General features: G+C 49.1%; 1 protein-coding gene across 2 annotated transcripts in view; it reads right to left on the reverse strand.

Annotated features, from left to right (window-relative positions):
* The window catches only part of LOC139054397 (uncharacterized), a 105,339-nt gene extending 86,217 nt beyond the window's left edge, over window positions 1-19,122 (reverse strand). Inside the window, exon 1 of one of the 2 annotated variants that reach the window (XM_070531333.1) lies at window positions 18,981-19,122. In XM_070531333.1, coding sequence (XP_070387434.1) covers window positions 18,981-19,044 — 64 coding nt within the window. In that variant the 5' untranslated portion in view covers window positions 19,045-19,122. Of the gene's footprint in view, window positions 1-18,794; window positions 18,922-18,980 lie in introns of those variants that run through there. The other variant, XM_070531332.1, reaches the window with a different exon arrangement.
* Window positions 19,123-22,107: the final 2,985 nt, after the last annotated feature.

The following is a 22,107-nucleotide window of genomic DNA, read 5'->3' on the forward strand; positions in this document are numbered from 1 at the left end:
GCACTGCACAGCCGTAATTTCTGAGTGCGTCTGTGATACGAGACTATCTGTGATAACCTGTATATAGTGCTGAAGAAGCTGTGCGGGCAAATCAACATTATTGTAGCGTTTAATCAGTTGATAAATATGCTTGTACTACGTATAATGTATAACATGTGATTAGTATATAAAATTAAAGCGGTTTAACATATTTATGTATTTAGGTGTACAGCAAGTTTTCACGTTATTGTTCTTCCTTCTTTTTTCTTTTTGTGCCTGCGCGTATGTTCTGATGCTACTTGCTCACTCTGTGTCTTGCTTTACTTTCGTGTTTGTGGCCCGTCATCTTTCCTCTTCCGTTCTCCTTATCTTCAACTTCCTTATCTATCCCCTCCTTCCTAAAGAGTAGGCAGGCTTTGTGTACGTCTCGGTGGCAGTTGCCAGCCTGCTTCGTCCCTATTTCCCTCTCCGTGTGTATGCGTGTTTTGATTATTATTATTATTATTATTATTATTATTATTATTATTATTATTATTATTATTATTATTATTATTATTATTATTATTATTATTATTAGGCGGATTCGTTGGATCGCATCCTTGATCTACCCGTCGCACACCGCAGCCGGCAACACCGGCTGCGGTGTTGCGCTGCTAAGCACGAGGTCGCGGTATCAAATCGCGTCCGCAGCGGCCGTATTTGGATGGGTGCGAAATGCAAAAACGTCCGTGTCCCGTGCATCGAGGCATGTTAAAGATCCCCTGGTGGATATAATTAATCCGGAATCGCCCACTAAGGCGTGCCTTATAATCATAACGTGATTTCCACGCGTAGAACACCAGAATTTATTTTAAATTTATTCATTAATCTACGCTGATGGCAGTCATTAATTAAATCAGCTGCAGAGAACGTCCTTCTGTAATAGCGCGATTGGTTGTTTAGTTTTAGTCAATTTAATGCCAGCTTTTCCAGTAAAGCGGGCAACAGTTCTTGTGACCGATAAGCGGTGATGGTCAGTACGTTTTATTGCAGTGGCTGATGGTGCTGTATAAGCGGTAGATATGTAGTGTTCCACGAAGAGCCCACAGTAACCAGGACGAGATTTCAACGACTAAACCGCTGCGGGGGCTTAGCGGATATGGTGTTGCGCTGCTACGCACGAGGTCACGGGATAAAATCCCTGCCGCGGCGGCCGCATTTCTATGGCTGCGAAATGTAAAAACGTCCACGTCCCCTGCATTGGGGGCAAATTAATCCGGCGTCGCCCAATACGGCGTGCCTCATAATTAAATCATGGTTTTGGCTCCTAAAACGCCAGAATTCAGTTTTCAGTTCTGCGACTGTTCATCGTCTTTTTTCGAGACACGGAGTTGGTCAAAGTCTGGTGACATGTAATTACTAAGAACGTATGAAATGCTCGATTTCCGGCTAAGCATGCTACCCCGCCCGTTGTTACATCGCTACTTTCGCCACGACTATGAGTTACAATAGGCATATCGTTACATGAGTTGTCACTATAAGGGCCTGTAAAGCACGGATGCTTATGAGTGTTTGAACAGCACGCCTCCCGCTTGGGCGTTTGTACCACGGCGGAGTCAAGAACGAAAACGCAAGGCACTTGATTTTAAAGCGCAGTTCTTAGGCACCCGTTCCTGCGGCGAGCGTCGGCGTAACCGAGCGGCCGGCCACAGCGAACGCGGAGCGCCGCGAACAGTGAAAGACGCGAGTAGGAAAGCGGAGGGAAGCGGAGGACGGCATGCGAACGCGTGAGGAGAAAAGCGTAGTGCTGCGACGATCACTGCGAGATGGCGCTAGAGTAGCGCACGTCGTCGGGGGCGTCTGTCTCCGGCGGCTGCTGTGAATCGCGCCCACGCGTCACCCACGCCATTGGCGATCGCCAGATTAGCAAGGCAGTCGCACCACACTTCGCTCCGTTTGCAACGTGCCGCGCGAGATAGACTGTCCGCACCTACAAGAACGGCACCGAGAGCGGCGCTGCTGCGCCGGCGTTGAGAGCGCCGCATGCGGAGCAAAATTCTATTAGCGGGTGGTACCCTTCTCCCACCTCTCGTTCGCACCGCCTTGATTGCCTCCTGCACTGCGCGTGTTTGGGCACGTTTCGTGCCGCGCGCGGTGTGTGCGTGCGTGTGTGCGCGTGGACATTTGATTCGAAGGGCGATGTACAGTCTGTTGCACATTTAGGGGAAAACTCGGAGCGCATTGCATCGCGATGCGGCGAGCGCTTGAGTCAGGCGGCGGCAGCAGCTCGCAAAGGTGCTCGAGGGGCGAGATCTTGAACGGCGTCGTCTGCTACGGCGGCGCGCTCTGGCCGCACTGCCAGGAAACCTTCTACTGTCAGTTGCAGGGCGCCGATCTCATCGTTACTGCGTGAAATGAGCCGGTATTCTTTACTAAGCGTTGTGCGACGCCCACTGATACGCCTGGAAGAGAAGTTCATCGCTGCAGGGCAGTCATAGACGACCTACTGATTCCATGCATTCTTGACGGCCTGTTTCTGGAAGGCGACTATATATTCTAACGCGATAGGTCGCCGATCCACACTGCTCTTGTTGTGCAAGAACTGCTGGAAGTGCGCGCAGTCACTCTCTTGGAGTGGCCGCCTCAATCCCCGGGCGCCAGCATCATTTAAAATGCCTGCGGCTCGTTGAAAGTATCGCTGCCGCACCATCTCCTCTATCAGTCGCCCGAGGATAGGCTTCGATCCACCATCGTCAGCGACTGAGACGTGCTGCGAATGAACACATCCCTGATCAAGTCAATCTACACTTCACTGCCTTCCAGGATGAGCGCTGTCATCGCTACCGCTGGGGACATGACGAGATACTAACTGACGTTCCGAGCGTGACGTGTCCAATACCCCGCCGGCGGGCAGGATCTGTCTAGTGTAGTGAATGATTGTCGAGAAAAATCACTTCCAGCTCATTGTCGTAACGTAAAACATTCCTTTAATCGTATCCGTTTGTTTCATCGTGTTCGACCCCCATAGTTATCATTCTTGAGTGCTTTGTTTACCTTTCGAGTCAAATAAAGAGTGAGCACGTTGCGCGCACATCTTGGTGCGTCTTCTCGCTGCTTATTACGGTAGCACACACAGTGAAGAAATATATGTGCAGGCGCTCAGTACCCCGGGCTTTCGAAAGAATAAACGAAGCCTGCTGTCAAAAGAAGTTTGTGGAGCTCCATTATCGCCAATGAAGACTCAGAGTTTGGCGTCGCACAACGTTTAATAAAGAATATCAGCTCAGTTCCCGCAGTACCGATGAAGTCGGTGCACTGCCCCTGACAGCAGCACGCTTTCCGACAATGCGGCCAGCGCGCGCCGCCGTAGCAGACGACGCAGATCACGACTCCGCCCCTCGAGCGTCTGCGCCTGCTCGAGCTGCTGCCGCCGCACGACTCCATTGCTTGCCGCGTCGCGATGCAATACGTTCCGAGTTTTCCCCTAAGTGCGAAACAGACTGTACACACTTCTATTTGCCTTTAAGAAGATCGGTACGCTTGACGATTATTTTAATGGCTGCAATGCGGCGAAAGGGCAGCGTCTGCTGAACCATGTAAGTGACTCTGAGCAGGTAATTGGAAACGACATCGTATGTGCCGCCGGAAAAATCGTCAGCACATACGATGCGGCACATACATACGGCGTATACGAGCTAAAGTCATTTTTGCAGTTTCCCACATGTTTGCTACAAATCCGTGTTGTCTCTGATGGCGACAACGGATTTCCATCGACAGTGTGCGGAAATAAACAAAATATATCGCTGCATAGCACAAGTACGACATGCGCACACAACTTTAACTAGTACGCCCCTTACAATATGGAATAGAGGCAGCAATGTAGACAGCTTGGCCATTTTTTAACAGTACTCAAGAGACGGAAGTTGAAAGTATTAGTAATCATTTCTGCTTCAGCAATGCTGGCGCGACCAAGACGCGCGGGCGTGTACCGTCCAGTAACTCGATCGATCGGTGCAGTGGTGAAGCGGTAATGAACTCCGGTCATGTTCAATGCATCGTGCACATATTCAATTTCTCGGCACGCGTGAGCTTCGGCCACTGCTAGCGCATACAACAGAAGTGGTTTCCATTCTTGGGCAGCGCACACACAAACGAAACACAAGAAAGAAGACAGGACAAGCGCTCGTCTAACAACTCAAAGGTTTTATATGAATAAAACGATTATGTAGCGAGTAATTATTAAATTCATGTGGGTTACATGTAAAATCCGTTGTACACTCAGGAGCGATCAATGAACGAGCTCGCTTCGTTTGCCAGTTGTTTACTTCGCTCGGCGCACCGCAGTACTTCATGTCTCTCTTCTGCTTTTATCGTACCATTTTCTAGTGAATCGGCAGAATTTTACTGGTGGCATCAACCCTTTCGTGTTTGCATTGCTGTTGTGACAGTTAACAACACAATCATAATTTCCGGTCATCCGAAGAGACGCCGTTGCAAACAAGAGACGTTTCGCGCGCAGCACGATCTGCACGCGGGTGCGATCGTGAAGGGAAGCGGCGGCGAAAACCTACACCCGTTGGAGATGAAATCGTGCCGCCAGGGGAGAAACGAGCGCTGGCGTCTAGGATGAAACTTGGCGTGCGGTCGTCTATAAAAAAAAACGCATATAGAGATGCGCTCAAATTTCGCATTACCCGGGAGTACCGTAATCGTCGGTGTATTTTTCATGCACTGCCTTTTTTTTTTTTTGTCGCAGCTTTGTCTAGGAGGGAGGATCTATTTGCAGTTTCGACTTATGGGCCTCCTGCTGTATATATACTATGCCCCATGTACTGCAAATACGAAATAAAAACTATGCAAATTAACAACTTCGGAAATTACCATATTGTAACACTTTTATTCATTATCATGGTGTGGCATACTTTGTGTAAATGAATAACTACACAATAAATGGAATATGTGCGTCTTTTACGGGCATCGTATTGAGGAAGCGTGAGTTGGGTGCAGCGTAGCGTGTGCCGAGGCACCGCACTCGCTTTGTTGTTCAGTCGCAGCAGGGCTCTCCGAATCACGCTGACGGCGTGCAAGTAAATTGTCGTCCCGAGCGGCGATCGAACGGGGCGAAGCGAGATAAGACTCGCCGGCAGACGGGCGGCGAAGCGTGTCCGGCGAGAGTGGTTCCTCCTTCCGCGTCGTTTCGGATCTGCCGCCGCATGCAGGCACCACCGGGGCGAGGAAACGCTCGCGCGAGGAACCTTCCGGCGCGAGGAAGTGTTGCCCAAAATGCAGGCTGACCGCCATTTCCCGGTCAGCGATACAGGAACAAGGGAAAGCGCCGGACACCTCGAGATACCGCGCCACGGTGCATCATAGGCGAGTATCACGACGCCCAGCGATCAGCGGCGCGATGAAGCAGAAAGGTTTTTGCGAGGGCGTTTCATGGCCACGGCTAAACGGCGTGCGCCAAACGCTGCGCCCACAACGAGGACGCATCGCGACTCCGCTTTGTCGTTTGTTAAAAGAGCTTCTTCCACGGTGCTGCTCTGCGCTGGCTCGACTTGTTCGTCGAGTAGTCTTTTTTGGCTTACCCGAATGCTACGGTTGGCGGTTTATTACGGCTTCATAGCCATCTATAATTGCAATTGAACTTGGCGTTTAAAGAAAACAATAAAACGTACTCGGAGACCGATACGCCATGCGAATGTATCCGCCAACGCACGTGCGCCGTCAAAGTTATTTTTGAACACTTTTTTGTCCCGAGACATTAATTTTCATCTCATGTAAGAAAACAGGCTGCTCAATAAGGAGTTCATTGCGCGTGCAGTGAAACAGAACTTGCGCGCGTGAAAGACGGCTGCGTTCGGCGAGATTCATTGCAGGTCGACCAACAAGGTGGCACCGCTCCGATGCCTGTTTCGTTAATAGAGACGTGTTTAGAATAGCGTTTGCAAAGAGACGTAACCGCATTGCGTACGTAAATAAATAGCGTCGTCCTCACTGTGCATGCTCCGAACGTTATTGGGTTTCTGCGATTTACGTGCGCTATGGTAAGCTACGTTATTTGGCAAGCTTAAAGTTGTTGCCCATGGCTCCCGCTTCAGCGTTAATTCTCGCGATGTCTACGTTGTGACTGGCGTTGCTCGCCAATAAGCACTGAAATTAGATTTCGCGTTCTCTAAACTCACCTGAAACGTTAGTCATGAGCGCATAGCGCGTGCAATTTCTAAGATCGTTCTGCGATTCCGGCGCCCGCACGCCTGACAACAGGATGGTTGCCAATGGACTGTCTTGGCTTGGGTACGCGGCACCCTCTTTGGAGACGGCACCCTGTTTCGTAGCGTCTTCCTTGCGTTTGCGTTCCCGTCCTTTAAACCAAAAGCCTTGAAGCGACTCACACCGAAACGTCCGGCAAGGGTGCTTGAGTTTAACGTACGTAAGGCGAAAAACGCTATTCTAAAGCTGCCTAATGTTAATTCGGTACACGAACGTTGTTAGATGTTGCGCCCGTCGCAATGCTGTCGTCGTGGCTGGGAATCGGACCTTCAACCTCGTTGCTCGTGAGCCGAACGCCATAGCCACTAAGCCACGAAAGAAATTTGCTTACGTCACTGCAGACACTCACGTTTACTGTCCACAATAGTTTGCGTTATCGCAGTATTGTGAACGAATCAAGAAAAATACGCGCACAAATTGCTCTGTAAAGATTCCTATACACGTCGCATATTCGGCGAATAGATAAAACCGAGCAATGCCACCCGTAAGGACATGCCTCGAGTTCTTTCCTTGTCTGTCTCGTCAGAAAGGCTCAGGTAGGTCGCAAACTTGGCTGATTCTATCCCTTGATATCAAAGCCAGCTGCTGGGCTAGTATATATCACTTTCAGCCAGTGCCCTCAATGTTCGCGATTGCAGCAACAAAAGAAACAACAATTTTTTTTTCTAGCGTTGCTTAAACTGGTTGCCTTTCTCTCTGCAGCGGTCCACCGTAGCGAGACAGTGAGGAAGCACTTAAGTGCACGCCCGACGGGTTTTCTTTTATTACATCGCGTCCGGAAAATTAGGTTGCCTGGTTGAACGAAGAGTTAGCAAGGATTACGTCTAGGATACGGCACTTCCGCTGTGTGTCTTGAGGCCTCGTTGTGAGCTGTTTCCAACGGCTGCGAAAGTAAACTATTCCATGTTCGTAAACACTGAAAAGTAAGAGAGCGAAAAACAATATTTTGTTCACTCCAAATCATGGCCGCAGGCTCCAGCATCAAATGCATAATAGAGGGAAGTGGTCCCGAATGAAAGGAGATGGAGGGCTTGTGGGAGAGGGGGAGGGGGTGTCGCAGTTTTTGTAGTGACATTATGCAGTGTGCAAGCAATGCATGTTTCGCGCTGCATGTGTTACGGATCGCGAACAATATTATGTGCATCCCTTGTCGTCGGCCTTTGTAAGTGCGCGAACCTGTGAAGGTAGCTTCATGGCGAGTATATAGATGGGATACTTGTCAACACGCCTGCATAGCTTATTTGTTGAAGGATTCATGCGTAAATCTATACATTAAATATTAGCTAATTAACCATTGTTAACTGGAATTGTTCTGCGGACCTTGGCTGCGTGATTTTCGGGAATCTACTAAAACGCCTGCTTTTGTTGTTGTTAGAAGTGGTGAATACATCATACACATAAACATCTTCCCGGACCTTACAGTATCGTTTAAATGATTCCGTGCCAAAATCACTAAATTTTTAAAATTTATTATTGACATTGACAGAAATTAGCAAAACGAACGGATGCCAAATACCAACATTGCTGTTGTTATAACTATTCTGGCTGGCAATATCATGTTAAAGCAACATAATATTCCGTCTGTGCCATTTGGCTTAGTTTACAATCGTGTACTGGAACTAATTACATATATGTGTGTTTATATTGAACATAGCAATTAATACATGTACGTAGCGTGATTAAAGTGAACTCAATTGTGACGTGGTCGGTATTTGAGGAGCCAGCTGACTGGGGTGAGAGGGGCTCAAAGCTCGCGTAAATGTTCGCCCTCCTGGTGTCTGTGTGACTCCGCGAACGAACGCCTTCAAATCACGCAAGCCGGTTCGCACGCCCTCCACGTTAAAGGTTCGTGGCACAAGCGTGCCCTCAGCAGTGTCGGCAGCACGTGCCATGGCTGCAAGATTTCGCGCGCGCGCACGCACACATATTAGTAGTACTGGAAAATGAGGATGGAACAGCTGCCGTGGAGACTTAGCGGCTTTGGTGCTGCGCTGCTAAGCACGAGGTCGCGGGATCGAAGCCCGAGAGCGGCGGCCGCATTTCGATGGGACCGACATGCAAAAACACCCGTGTCCCGTGCATTGGGGGCACGTTAAAGAACCCTAAGTGGTCAAAATTAATCCGGAGTACCGCACTACGGCGTGCCTCATAATCAAATCGTGGTTTTGGCTCGTAAAACACGGGAGTTCAGAATAAGGATGGAACCCTGCGTCTTTGTGTCGATTATCGCCACCTGACCAAAGTCGCGAACAAGGACGTATGCTCTATCGCACTGATACACGACGCACTGGATCGACTCCGCACTGCAAAGTATTGTTCGTCGACAGATCTCAAGACTTGCTATACTGTCAAATCGAAGTCGACGAGAGGGACCGCGAAAAGACAGTCCCACTTACGCCGGACGGCCTCTTAAATTTCAAGGTCGTGCCATTCGGTATCTCCTCAGCACCTGCAACATTCCAGTACGTGTTGGACACTGTGCTAGCAGGCCTGAAGTGGCACACTTCCTCGTCTACTTTGATGACGTAGACATCTTTTATGCAAATTTCAAAGAGCATATAAGAGGCAAGCAAGTCATGTGGATGCACCGTGAAACTGGAAAAGAGCCGCTTTGCGTACGAAGAGCTCCTATATTTAGGCCATGGTAGCGGCAAGTCTGGAGTACACCCAGACTCGCAGAAGACCGTTGCCATCACAAAGTTCCAGCAGCCCGTTGACAAGAAAGTCATGTGCAGATTTCTTGGCATGTGTGCTATATGCTATACTGCTGGCGCTTTGTCAAGGACTTTTCGCGCATCGCCGCGCCTCATACAACGAAATCAGACATCGAAGTCAAGTGGGAAACACCGCAGGTCGAACCATTTGAAGAATTGGAACAACGTGTGGATTCACCGCCGGTAATTGAACACTTGGAGGAAGACGCCGAGAATGAAATCCACGCACGGCCTTAAGTCGTCCGCGTAGTGCGCTTTAAGCGATTCTGCGCACGTTAACCAACTCTGGGACTTGGATTGTTTGTTGGTTTGTTCAGTTTCATTACTACGTGTACTCTTTAAATGCGAAGTGTGTCTTTGCCTCGTCGGAGTCAAGGTCTGAGCAAGGTCACGCTCAAGGACACGGCGATTATGTCTCAGAAAAATGTGGGCCGATCCCGGAGGCGGTAGAGTCGCTCGCCGTGCTGCGCGCCAGAAGCAGGCGGCTTCTGAGACGCGCGCCGAGTGCTACGCGGACGTTCGTGAACTCCGCGGTGGGAGACCGCTCGTCCCCGGACCCAAGAGAGCCTTTCCTCTTGGATGGCGGCATCTCCTGGGACGTCAAGGCCAGTTTTCTCATCGATCGGTGCCCGCGCGATTAACTCGAGATCCGCTCAGTTGCCACCACCTATTGCAACGGTCTCGCGCATCGCTGTTGCTTCGTTAGTTCAACCTACTTTGTTTAGACTCATCCAGGGACCAGGAAAGGCATTCACTTTCTAGTAAGCTGGTCTGTATGCTGTTGGAACGAGTTGCGGCGGGAGAAAACGCCAGCTGCATTTCAACTTTTTTCTTTTCTTTCATTATTTCCTCGTGTGTCGGCTCGCCGCGACGCTGGCAGATCCTCGGAAGCGATATGGTTATGGGTTAGGTTATGACTGTCACCTTATCTAACCCGCGATATGGGTTAGATAAGGTGGAAAATAAAATGATGCGAAACAGCGCCCATGATCAAACCCTGCAATAACCCTTGAACCCATAACCAATATGACTGTCACCCGTTACCTCGTCTGGCTTTTCCCTAATTGCACAGCACTTTTCGCGCAAATTGACAACCGGAAACAAGAGTCGCAAGGAGTTGAGAAATTACGCGATTCACAAACATTGCTTGTGAAAATATTTATGGATCAACTTTTTTTTATTTAAAAAGGATGTAGAGAAAAAAAAGGCCACCGGAAATGCAGAATGATTCCGTGTGTTTTTAATTACGCTTCTACAGTTATCAGTCGTGAAGCACGCCTGACGTAGCCACTTTTCTGCTGTGCTTATGCGTCTTTCTTTTACCTTGCGCGGTGGGCGCAGTACGTCTCGAACCGCAGCGTCCTGCGCTCTACGCGGTTGTACGGGACTGGTGGCCACGCATCGTTAGGCACCTTCCCAAATAACGATACAAGTCGGTTTTGGCACTTGACAGAGCAGTAAACGAGGGATTCAAAAGAAGTGTGATTTTGCCGGAAAAAACCTATTTCTCTGTAATTCTTGCAGACCTAATGCGAAAAATGCTATAGAAATCTTTATTTTAGGCTCGCTTGTTTAGTTGTTCTTGGCAGTGTTCTTTCGGCGCTTCTCTCCTGCGCGATTCCATTTGATGTGGTTCCTTGTTTGTCAAGTACCGTAGAGGTGCATCTCAGAGGCGTACCTGTGACATGCACCTTATTTCATATTTTTCTTGCGGGTTTACGCGTCCTTATGGCAAACGGTAGGCATTATTTACGTTTGTACTAGAAACGGTGCCCCCTCATATTCATGGAAAAGTTATCTTGGGTTACTGTAGGGCTCCAATCCAAATGATAGCATACGAGTGTTCTTACCTTTTTCCACAAACACTTCGCACAAGTTGGCGGGTTCGGGCGGCCGAACCCCCCAACTCGGGCCAAGCGTCTGAAAAACGTAGCTGAGTTAAAATATATATCGGACTTTAACGTCTACGGTAAATTTTGTTTCGAATTTGCAAATTATTATTAACACAGCGCCGAAGCACGCCCAAATTGCTTGATATTTAGCCGATGATATATAGCGCCACTTTCCCAGAGGTCTCAGACTGCAGTGGAAATTTGGCGCCACGAAGTAGGGAAGTATTGAGCTTTTGCGTTGTTCATCTGTTTCCGGCAAGAGCTTTTCACCGTCCAACCACAAGGAGCGTAGCCGAGGGAAAGGATGGGAAAGGGGGGGCGCACACCGAGCACATGAGGCCCCCCCTCCCCCCTCGCCGAAATTTCTGGGTACCGGGTTCGTGGGATGACGAGGCTACGCTTGCTATCGGCAACTATCGGTAGCACGCGATGCAACGCCAGCCACGGCGACCGGAGGCGGCCGTCGACTCCCTGCATGGGCACGTTGCAAGTGCTAGGCGGCGCCCTGTCTTTCCGACCCCTAGCGCCATCTGACGAATAGTTGCGCGAATGTGGTAGGATTGCTCACGGCGTCAGCAGCTCGCGCTGCGTGTTTGGCGCCCTGTCAAACGGTAGCGATGGCGCAGAAACAGCGTGCCCATATTAATTTTAACCGGGTTTCGGGAATTACAAGATCTTCATAGCTATTTTCGGGAAAAAAATTTAGAGAAAGGATGTCGTCTATTGGAAGTGGGGCACGTCTACGACGTGAGGGATGTGTTGAACTCGCGCTGATCTGAAGTGACTGCTAGGTTTATTCCGCAAAGGAAAAATAATGCACCAGCGAGATGCGTGAAGCTCAGCGTACGTTACTTCGATATCTACGGTGTGGACGCGTGAAATTATAGGCGACATTGATTCTTGAAGATCGGCGGCAGCAGACAAATCCTAGCGAAGAGCTGCGATTGCCGTGCTGGCATCGCGGGGAAGTGCAAGGACGCCGCGGTAGTTTCCCTGTACATACAGAACGGCAAATACAAATCCAAAACATCTCATCCAAGAACGTGGGGCGTACGAACGACTCGTAAGACCTACCAGAGGTCTTCTAACGTTGCCCTCCCCCAACACAAAAAGAGCGGATGAACTTACCAGTTGTGTTAGACTACGCTGGGAAAATATTTTCGCCCAAGTTACTGGAAGTTCGATACCTTTATGTTGCGATTTTTTAGTGCGTGCAAAGGAGGTTCCAATAAACAACATCGTCAAATATTTTGGTGATCTCAACTGCCCCTTAGACCATATGCTGGGCGCAGAAGGGTGTATGCCAGCTGCAACCCCTCCTCATAGCTCCCAGCAAGCCCTAGCGCTGTTTGAAAGGAGAGAATTGGGAAAGAGTTCCACAGCTTTACTGCGGTACAGTGTGGGAACAAACTACTTTGTTTGCTGCATATCCTGGTACGCACTGCAGGCAGTGGCGTAGCAATGGGGTGGGGGGGAGGGGGGCGTGGGCCCCGGATGCAAGGGGCCACGGGGGGGGGGGGCTGACATATACGTCTGGAGACACACGGAAATTGTTGATATCCTCGCCTTCCTCGAATAAACCCGGGGGAGGGGGGGGGGGACAGAAGACCTATGGGCCCCAGGTGCCAGACGACCTAGCTACGCCACTGACTGCAGGTGTCCCGTTGCTGCCATCATTGCTGTAAAAGCAAACAATTCAGCGTTATAACGCACTTGGCATAACGCCGGAACATAAAACAGCTTATGCCGTCGGACGAGCGCTATCCAGTGTTGACGCCGTTCTGCTTCATACGGTCGGCTTGGAAACCTGTAAAACTTTGTTCCTCGTGAGTTGGTGTACGGGTTGTTCCAGCCCACTACTCTACAGCTCGGTTTGCACTTCGACATTGCTCAGAAAAGGCAACAGCTACGCGCGAAACAGTGCACATACAGGCTTTCCGAACGCAAGCGGGCCGGTCGTATCCTGCCAGTTCCGCGCTCACCGCCGCGAGGGGCGCCCTAGTAGGCGCGGGAACTACGTTCGCAACCTGCCTATAACACGACGACAGCTGCTCCTCCCAGCCATCACGACAACAGTTTTCTGCCGTTACAACAGCGTGAATACTGATGCAGGAGGCACGATCGGCCATGATTGGCCCGCTCAGCGTCACGTGTCTTGAACAAAGCTGGCGTCCGCGCGCCTTCGTGTTCCAGCACATGAGCTTGCCTAGTTTCGGAAGCGGTCCTAAGTTAACTTTTCTTCTTCTAGGGCTCTTTTCTCGACACACATGGCGGCTGCACGGCCGCCATTATCCGCCATGTTTACTCTCTGATTGGCTGTGGAGAGCTCACGTGCCTTGAAATTTGTGCCGGGAAACGGAAGTTTTGCGAAGTGTCATTTTGCGTTTTCATCAAGATGACGAAACGTGACGTGAAGCTGCATTTTTTTGGTCCTTGGCAGATATATTGTGATGTTAGCGCTTCAGAAAGAATGTGAGCGGCAGCGTGCAGAAGCCAGTGCAATGCATCTGCAATTGCGCGAATATGTGGTGGCGATCCAAGATATGCGCCATGCCAGCTTGCTGATTGGCTGAAGGAATATCTCATGAGGAGCGTCAGAGGAAGGGCTGTTTCGTAAACGTCATTTTGACGACGCGTGACGTTGCGCCGGGCCGCCATTGCCGAGATTTTCCGCCATAATTTTTGCTGCGACGAGCCGCGCGAATTATGCTAATGAGCAGCCATATGCAATGTCAGTCGAGAGGAATGCGTATCGCCACATTTTCCCCGTCGTTTGGCGCCACGAAAATCTTTTGTTTATTACGCGTGCTCATAGTATTTGCATCGCTCTCGGGTGGTGTTGGCATTTGTGTTTGGGGCCATCATTTTTTAAAAGAACGCGTTTATACGAAATAATATTGGTTGAATATAGCAAACTTTCGGCAATGTTGTCCACTTTTCACTGCTGCATTTGTATTGTAATCAACATTAATGCCTTTTCGCACAATCAAAAGTTATGACAACGGCCTCTTTCTAACTTATAAAAAGAAATGTACGCAAGGCGGCGCCTTGAAGTTCCCTCCCGCGGTGCGAGTAACCAGCGAAATGAACAAGAGATGGCAGCGCCGGCGCTTGCGTCGCGCTAGTGGATATCTCTGGCGCGCGCAACGCTATCGGTGATATTCGGCCGTTTCTCAGCCAGCCGAGTCGGGCTGAGTCACTTGCGTTTCACGAAATAGCGATAACGTGGCCTAGAACGTGCGCGCGTCACCACTGGTAGGTCGCATATGTTGTCTCAAGCAAGAAAACAAGCGCGTTGGCGCCAACGTGCGATGACTCATTCCATTTTCCGGGGACACGCATCCTAGCTATTGAAGCAGACGATGGAAGCGAGAAGCGTTTTCGACGTAATAATCATACGTTTTGAGATAGCTGCTTTATTTTTACTGCGGAGGAAAGCTGTTTTGCTTTACCAATAAAGCTGTATTCAGTGCCTTCATTTCAGTTTCTTAGGCGAAACGTCAAGTTGGCGTCACGTTACGTAAGCAAAACGGGGCCACCAGCGCCATTTTGTTTGTGTCGCGCCTACGTCATGCACCGAAGAAAATGGCGGAATGTCCAGAATAGCGCCCCTAGCGAAAATGATTGCTGGATGGTGCTGACATCGTTTTGTTTTAATCACGGATAGTGTGGTGGCCCGAATGTAAATTTCGGAAAAGCCGAACCAATGCAGCCGTGAGAAGCTAAATGCTTGTTTTTGTAAAGACCAGTTGTTAACTCAGGATAGGCGAGAGGAGGAAGCCGAATCCTTCCTCTTCACCGCCAGGAGGCACAACTTCCACAGGCGAATACGACTTACTCTTGTTTTACTTATCAAAAGGCTATTAGCTTCATATTTGCTGTCCTTTTTCCACATGGTTTACTCTGAACCAAGAAAAAAATGGCCTCCAAAGTTATTTAGTCTGCTGTAATTGTTTTTGTACAACTTCCGCTTTATCCCGCCTTATATATATGTCCTTTCTTCCGTTTAACCGCCGGGTTTTTGGCCAATGCCATGTAGCGCGTACGCGCCATAGTGTAGTGAGATGGGTTCTACCGGAATTTTGAAATAAGAAAAATGAAAGTATACGAAAAGACAACTTCTCTCAGATGGGAGCCGAACTCACAACCTGCGGATCGCGCTGGCGATTCCCAAGCTATCGCGGTCCTTGCAAAGTAGTGCATGCGCACCATATGGGAGCCCTGGGAGAATGAGCCAGCGTCACTCGCAGCAAAGATGGTGGACGCCATTCGGGCGTCACGGGCTGCGTAAGCATATGGCGCCGGCTGAGCGCTCGGCTCAAGTCTCCTGGCGCAGTGCGCTGGCGACCACTTTGGCGCCGCGTTCGAACCTCGTTCAAGGCTCCACGACGTAGTTGTTATAGGCAGTGAGTATAAAAACACTTAGCTTTACATTGAGTGCACTTACTGCCACACACTGTTTCGCATTTCATGTTTGTCAGGTTGATTACGTGTACTCTACGTATGTAACCTCTTTCTTCATTAGCGTTATTGTAAATAGTGTCTATATTTCTTTAAGTAAAATGACCCATGAATGTACTATCTTTCTTATTAATTGTCATCTTCTGTATGAATGGAGGAAAACCACGTATCGTAGCCAAACATATAAAAAGTTGTCTTTTCGTATACTTGCACTTTTCTTATTCTTTCTACATATCAATCAAAATTCCTGTAGAACCCATCTCAGTACACTATGGCGCCTACCCGGTTAAACGTAAGGGGTGAAACAAAACTTGAAAGAAAGTATATGACAGGATAAAGTACAAGTTGTACAAAAGTAATTAGAGTAGATTAGGAAAATTCTGCAGTAGGGTAGCTGGTTCGACATACATAACACTGTTGCGCAGAACGACGAAGGGACAGGACTTGAGAGAGAAAAGAACACACGACACCTGAGCGCAAAAGTGGTTTCTTTTTCGGCAAACGAAGCGTACATATAGCCTACACACATGCACAGGGATGCTCTTCCGATCTACATGCGCCCTTTGTTATCAGTGATTATGCTAATCTCTTTATTGCTGAGTGAAATAGACGACGTGCTGACACATGAGCCCTGTGGGTCTATCTTGATGCTGTATGCTTCCACGACTTCTCTTTTACTTTAGTTCCTACTTTTCAGCAGAATCTTCGACTTGAGGAAGATAGCCTTGCACTCGCATTAAGCGCAATGAGTGCATTTGCGACGACGGATTTGCGCTCAGAAGTCGCGTGTTGTTTTCGCGCTCTTATCCCTTCGTCGCTCTGCGTGTTTGGTAGAGTAGAATAGCTAACTTTGGAGGCCATTTTTTCTTTGTTTAGAGTAAACTGTGTGAAAAAGGATAGCAAATATGAAGCTAATCGCCTTTTGATAAGTAAAACAAGAGTGATTCGTATTCGCCTGTGGAAGTTGTGCCTCCCGGCGGTGAAGAGGAAAGATTCGGCTTTTCTTCTTCCTCCTATGCCTATCCCAAGTTAACCACTGGCTTCTACTGAAACAATCCTTTAGCTTCTCACTGCTGCATTCTTTCATAAAAAAGGCCGCTATATCTGTGTCTACCTATATGCTGCGAACTTATCACTGTGTACTTTCTGTGTGTGTGTTTCTTTTTTTTTGTATAGTAGGCAGAGAGACTTCTGCCAGGTATTTATTTCTACACCTTCATGAGCCTTTGTACCTTTATTGGCGTATTTAGAGAAAAAAATAATAGCACACCTGCATGCGAACTATCTTCCAATCTTTGTACCTGGCGCCGTGCCCTAGCCGTGGAACAAAGTTTTCACAACGAATGCGAAGCCCTGCGGCCATGTCGCGGGAATCGCCGCGTCATCACTACGTGCTTAGCACACTTGGCATATCTTGGTGCGAGTTGGCGTGCCGCATTTGCCTGTGCTTGCATCGCTCCCAAGGTAAATATACCTGGTAGCGAAGCTTCCATAGGAGCCCATACGTTCAAAACATGGCGGTTCATGGGGCTTAGCGCCATCTGTATGTAAAGAGAACACTTCCAGCGGAAGAAAAAATAATGCGACGTCATATCCGTTAAAAACAGAAGTGACGTCATCTTGTTTTCGAAGGCGCGAAATTTGTTTTGTTGGTCTGCCTTTAGAGCTATATATTCAAAATCCCCCCCCCCCCCCGCCATTAGACTTATGGGCGTTTGGAGCTTTCAGCTTGGAAAGCGATGCAAGAAAAGGCCAGCCGTACGGTTGTCGAAATCGCACCTCTGCACAGAACATACTTTCTTTGGAGACCGATGAAAGCTTTAGGTGTAGAGTGCTGATCCTATCGTCGAATGCCAAGCCCGTTGGCCAGCGCAGTCGCCCGAAAACAACAACACAATTATCTGGCGGTCGTAACTCACTACTTTTGACTGAACAGATTAAGAAGCGATGAAGCTACCCGCGTCACCCAATTCAGACAAACTTCGACAAGCAAGAAAGCACAAACTGTGAGGGGGGGCGTATTTCAACAGGTGAACTTTACGAGCGCGCCTTTCTGCACATTTCAAGAGGTGCATTGCGTTGCGAGTGATAGCGGCGTCAACGCGCCCTGTAACGATGGGCGCTGAAAAGACAGGTATTTATTAATAAGAAAAAAATTAAATGAACTTCTATTTTCTTAACTCGTCAGGAATATATAAAGCTGACCAGGAATTACATTTTCATTGAATGAATCTGACTGTGCCTTACTTGAATTAGAAAATGCCTTTTTTCTTTCCCAATGTTTGTTCCCTCCAAACATAGTCGCGCTTCAATCGCTGCTCCTGTAACCCCCCTTGCTGATGTCCGTGACCACTTGTACTGAACCGCTGTTTGCCCGAAGCTTCGCGACCTATTTAGATCGACCTTGTCACGCCAGCTTTCCGTCACAGTATTCGCTGGTGGGAAACGACTATCACCTCTGCGGTGTCAGCACTAACCTGCAGGCGCGCAGGTTGGTGCTGCACTCACAAGGAGAATGGCAGTTCAGTAAGCCCGCACTTGTGCTGCCGTCGAGATGTTCTACAGGAGCCGCCTGAAGTTTAACATTTTGTAACATTTTAACATTTTGCGTACGAACTTCACTCCGCTGCGGACCCAATTAGCAACTGGTTTGGGATATCGGACAAATTTACCGAAACTGCACAGGAAAATTCAAGGACACCGAAGGACTTATCTCTTGTGAATACAAAATCATTAATGTCCACTTGAACGCCGCTGAGCGGTCCTTTTAGTTATGCGTTGCGAGTAATGTTTGCGTTGATGCTCGTTCCGCTTGCCGTGTATTGAAAGTGTTGACACAGGTAGATTTCGCTGCCTCTTGGCTCGTTTTGCTGCAGCCTTCCGATCCCTCACTTGGACTGCAATGTACTGTCGTGGACTGCTTGCGGCCGCCGACCATGCAGATGGCTCAGACGCCACCGCGCTGCCAGCAAGCGCGATCCCACGAGCGCGCACTCGTGGCGTCGCAGCCAATTGGAAGTCAGGTGCCGTTCTCTTCTGCAGACGCTTTTTCGCTCATTGGGCCTATTGACAAAAACGACGAGCTGCTTCGCTAGAGACACTGCAGTGAAAGAGGAACCGAAGGTTTTGGCGGACGCGTTTCCATAGGGGAACCCGAGGGCGTGATTACACTGGAAGGACGAGCGCTCAGTAGTCGGGTTCTGCGTTCGTGCCCATCTCAGTCACATCCGTTCAGGATCGACACCAGCTGTTTCAGTCCAGTTCCATTCGGCTTTCGCGGGAGCAAACAAGCCGTCTTTTCTCGACAAATGTAGATTGATTCTCTGGATACGTTTTAACCACATCTCTTCTACGTTCCCTGCCCGCTGACTTGCAGCTGCCTCTTCTGCACGGACTACTGTAATGTGTATAGAGGCCATGCAATATCACCTGTGTGTCGACGTCTAATTTCCAAACACATTTTTTTTTTCCCGATTCGGATGGTCGATAGTCCTACCTGCGAAACCTGCGGCAGTGACGAGGCCTTCGAGCACTTTGCGTCTGCGGGCGTCACAGTGTGCAGAGACAAGTGCTGTGCACCGTGGTTGGCAGACGAGACAATCGACCATGTAAAATAAAATGTTGCTGGAAAGCCGTGCGTTGGAGCGCGTTGTTTTGTCGATAGCGCGTGAGCGCGACTCACCGTGTGCCGGCGCCGCCGCCGCCAAGACGCCGAGGAGGAACGCGGCGAGCTGCGATCGCCGCATGGCTGCTGTCGACTGCGCACCGGTCCGCACGAGCAGCGGAGGCCCTTCCTCTTGCCCTCTTATACGCGGCCACTGGCCCCCGCGGAGGCAACCCCTCGCCCCTCCGCTGTGCGCGCCTCGTCGCGATGCGCGCGTTCAAAGACTGTCGTGCAGTTCTAACATCTCGGTCAGCCGCCTTGTCGACAGACGTCCGCTGAAATATCTTGCGCCGCCACGAGAGCCTCTCCCAAAAGCGCCCGCTGCACGTCCGTGGTTTCGCGCTGCTCTGTTGCCGGCGGAGCCAATCGGATATATCGGGCACCACTCTTTGCACGACCCAAATACCAAGCCTCGTCAAAGTAGTTGTGGTTGCAGGCTCGGGAATCGGTCCCTGTCAATTCAGTCACTAAACGTGGTTTCGGTGACGTGCAAGAGAACAAGCGGCCGCCCGACACGCTGAACAGCCTTCATGGTCGCCGGTTCTGTGCGCCAAGTCACGGCAATGCATGCGCTCAACAGTGCTGCAACATTGCATAGTGTACTTGGCACCAATCCAAGCTAGTCAACAGGGCCGAAGTACGCCGTAAAAGTCACCTCCTGCCATGACTTTGCCTAACAAAATTACTGCTATCCTCGTCGGATTTTCTGCAGGGTGTTCCAGAAAACCAAGCGTTTATTTCACTCGCAAATACAAAGTAGCCAAATAGAAAGCACGTGGAGCAGTTTCAAGATCAGCTCGTTGATCCCACGACAGCAGCTCATAAACGCAGCCGCATGTAATTGCCTCTAACGGGACACATTTGTACTCATGTTCCCATATGAAGCCCATATGAAACCAACAGATGAAGAAGCCAAGGAAAGCATAGGGGAACTTATTGGGAGTTGTTAATTCAAGTCTACAAAGGATAAGCTAAAGGGAAAATGTAAGACAAAATTATTTGCCGCTGGTGAGACTCGAACCCACAACATCCGCCTTAACGCGTGCGTTGCACTACCGCTATTCCCACGGCGGCTGTTCCCACGTCCACATTCTTGGGTATTTATGTGTATGTAAAATATCTGAACTTGGGAGTGTAAGCTGACACCACTCAAGGCTAAGGCCTTCTTTCACCGACTTTAGTAGCAAGCAATAAATCCTCTTATGCACCTGAAGGCATCAAACCTGCCCAAGTCGAGACTCTCACTGTACATTGAACAAGACATGGAATTGATTTATCTAATGACAGACTTACGAAGCCAACAGATAGTGAAGTCAAGCAATGCATAGGGGAAGTTGTCAAGTGGAGTTTTTCATTCGTGTGACGCTTCAATTCATTGTTTTCCTTGGCTTCATAAGGTTGTGACTAACATAAATAAAGACCCTCGGTTCTCCTTCTCATATACAGACATTTTCAGAGTAACACGAAACACGGGTGCAGTTTAAAACAAAACAAAAATAACGACGAGAATTTGTCGCTTACATATCCAGCTTTTCTGGACACGTACCAACTAGCGCTCCAAGCGGCCGTGGCACGAAGCTAGCGCGTTTTCAATGGAACGAGCGGGTTTTCCGCGAATAACAGAAACTGCAGGGGGATTATTGAAAAAGCCAGGCGACAGAGATATTCTGGAAGACAATCCACATGAGCCAAATGCGGTGATCAGGCTGTGGCGAGCAAGAATTTTGTTCCCAGAGCGGTTAAAGATTCAGCAATGGAAGCCTGTGGAAACAGCGAACATTTGTACTCAATTTTCGAGAAAGAAACGGCAGCTGTGATACAACTACGGCGTCTATCACAATAGGCGCTGCAGTGTATGTGGTACGGGGACTCAGCTTTCGATTGATGCCTATCTCGACTCTCTACAGGTGGCGTAACACTGTTCCCAAAAGTGATATTTGAAACATAGTCGTGCAAGTTCACGTGGTATCTATAAAAACCCAAGCGTATCACTTGCGTAATGTTGGAAGCGGTGGCAGACTCGTTTAATCGCTCGCGCCTATCGTTACGCGTCATGCTGGCAGCAGTTCGATGCCGTGGCGCGTGACACCGCTTTTGTTTAACGCCACGTAGGAACTCAGTTCGACAGTCTCCCACCAGATGGTCGAAACACAAAACTCACGTTTTGGTTTCAGTTAATTTTTTTCAGGAGGGCTTTTCAAATGTTATATTTCCTATTTTTACTTCCTAAAAGCGTAGCAATGGGTTGCTTACTTGTTAAGTCATTGCTTTTATTATAAGATTTTATTCCTGCGACAACATACCAACAACCATGCGCATATCTTTGTGTTACGTTAAAGAAAATACTATCGTGCCTTGTAGCATGGACATAGGAATTCTGGACATTGCACCCTCACCATGCTGTGGAACTACACGGCAATGCACATGCGTAACGGAATGGGCAAAATTTTACAGAATTTTATTTCTATACAGTAGCACAGTATCAAAGAGTTTCAACAGTCTGCGCTAAGAGGGTAGTCCTTTGTAACAACCTATGCATTTATGGCACTTAATCGGAACATTGGTGGTGCGTTAAAGCAGTATTTTGTTCGGGGATGAGCGGTTACGTCACACGGCAGGAGCAAATGGTTTTGCGCTCTCTAAGAAGAGGGCACATTGACTTGAAGAAGCGTGAAATTTAAGCCGTAAAGCGATTTAGCTGCAGTTTTGAACCATAATTGCAGAGAGGTTGTCATTCAGTGTTTGCACGCGCATGATATTGTGAGGTAGCAGCGAAGGAGAGGCAGTGTGTGGGGGCGTGCACACCTTGAGCGTGCGTGCGTGTGTATTTGTGCTTGCCTGAGCACGCGTGTTTGTGTCTCAGTATTTGAATATGGGTGCGCACGAGTGCATGTGTGCGTGTGCGAGCATGCGCATGTTTGTGTGTGCGTGCAGTTCCACGTGCGTGTGTGCATGCGTTGGCGCGTGTAAATGTGAATGCGGGCGAGCATTTGTTGTATCGCTTTGTTTTTGCGTTTGTGTGAAGGTATGCAAACGTACGTGCGTGTGTGTGTGTGCGTGTGTGTGTGTGTGTGTGTGTGTGTGTGTGTGTGTGTGTGTGTGTGTGTGTGTGTGTGTGTGTGTGTGTGTGTGTGTGTGTGTGTGT

This window comes from Dermacentor albipictus, chromosome 1 (genome assembly GCF_038994185.2).
Source record: "Dermacentor albipictus isolate Rhodes 1998 colony chromosome 1, USDA_Dalb.pri_finalv2, whole genome shotgun sequence".
Lineage (NCBI taxonomy): Eukaryota > Metazoa > Arthropoda > Arachnida > Ixodida > Ixodidae > Dermacentor > Dermacentor albipictus.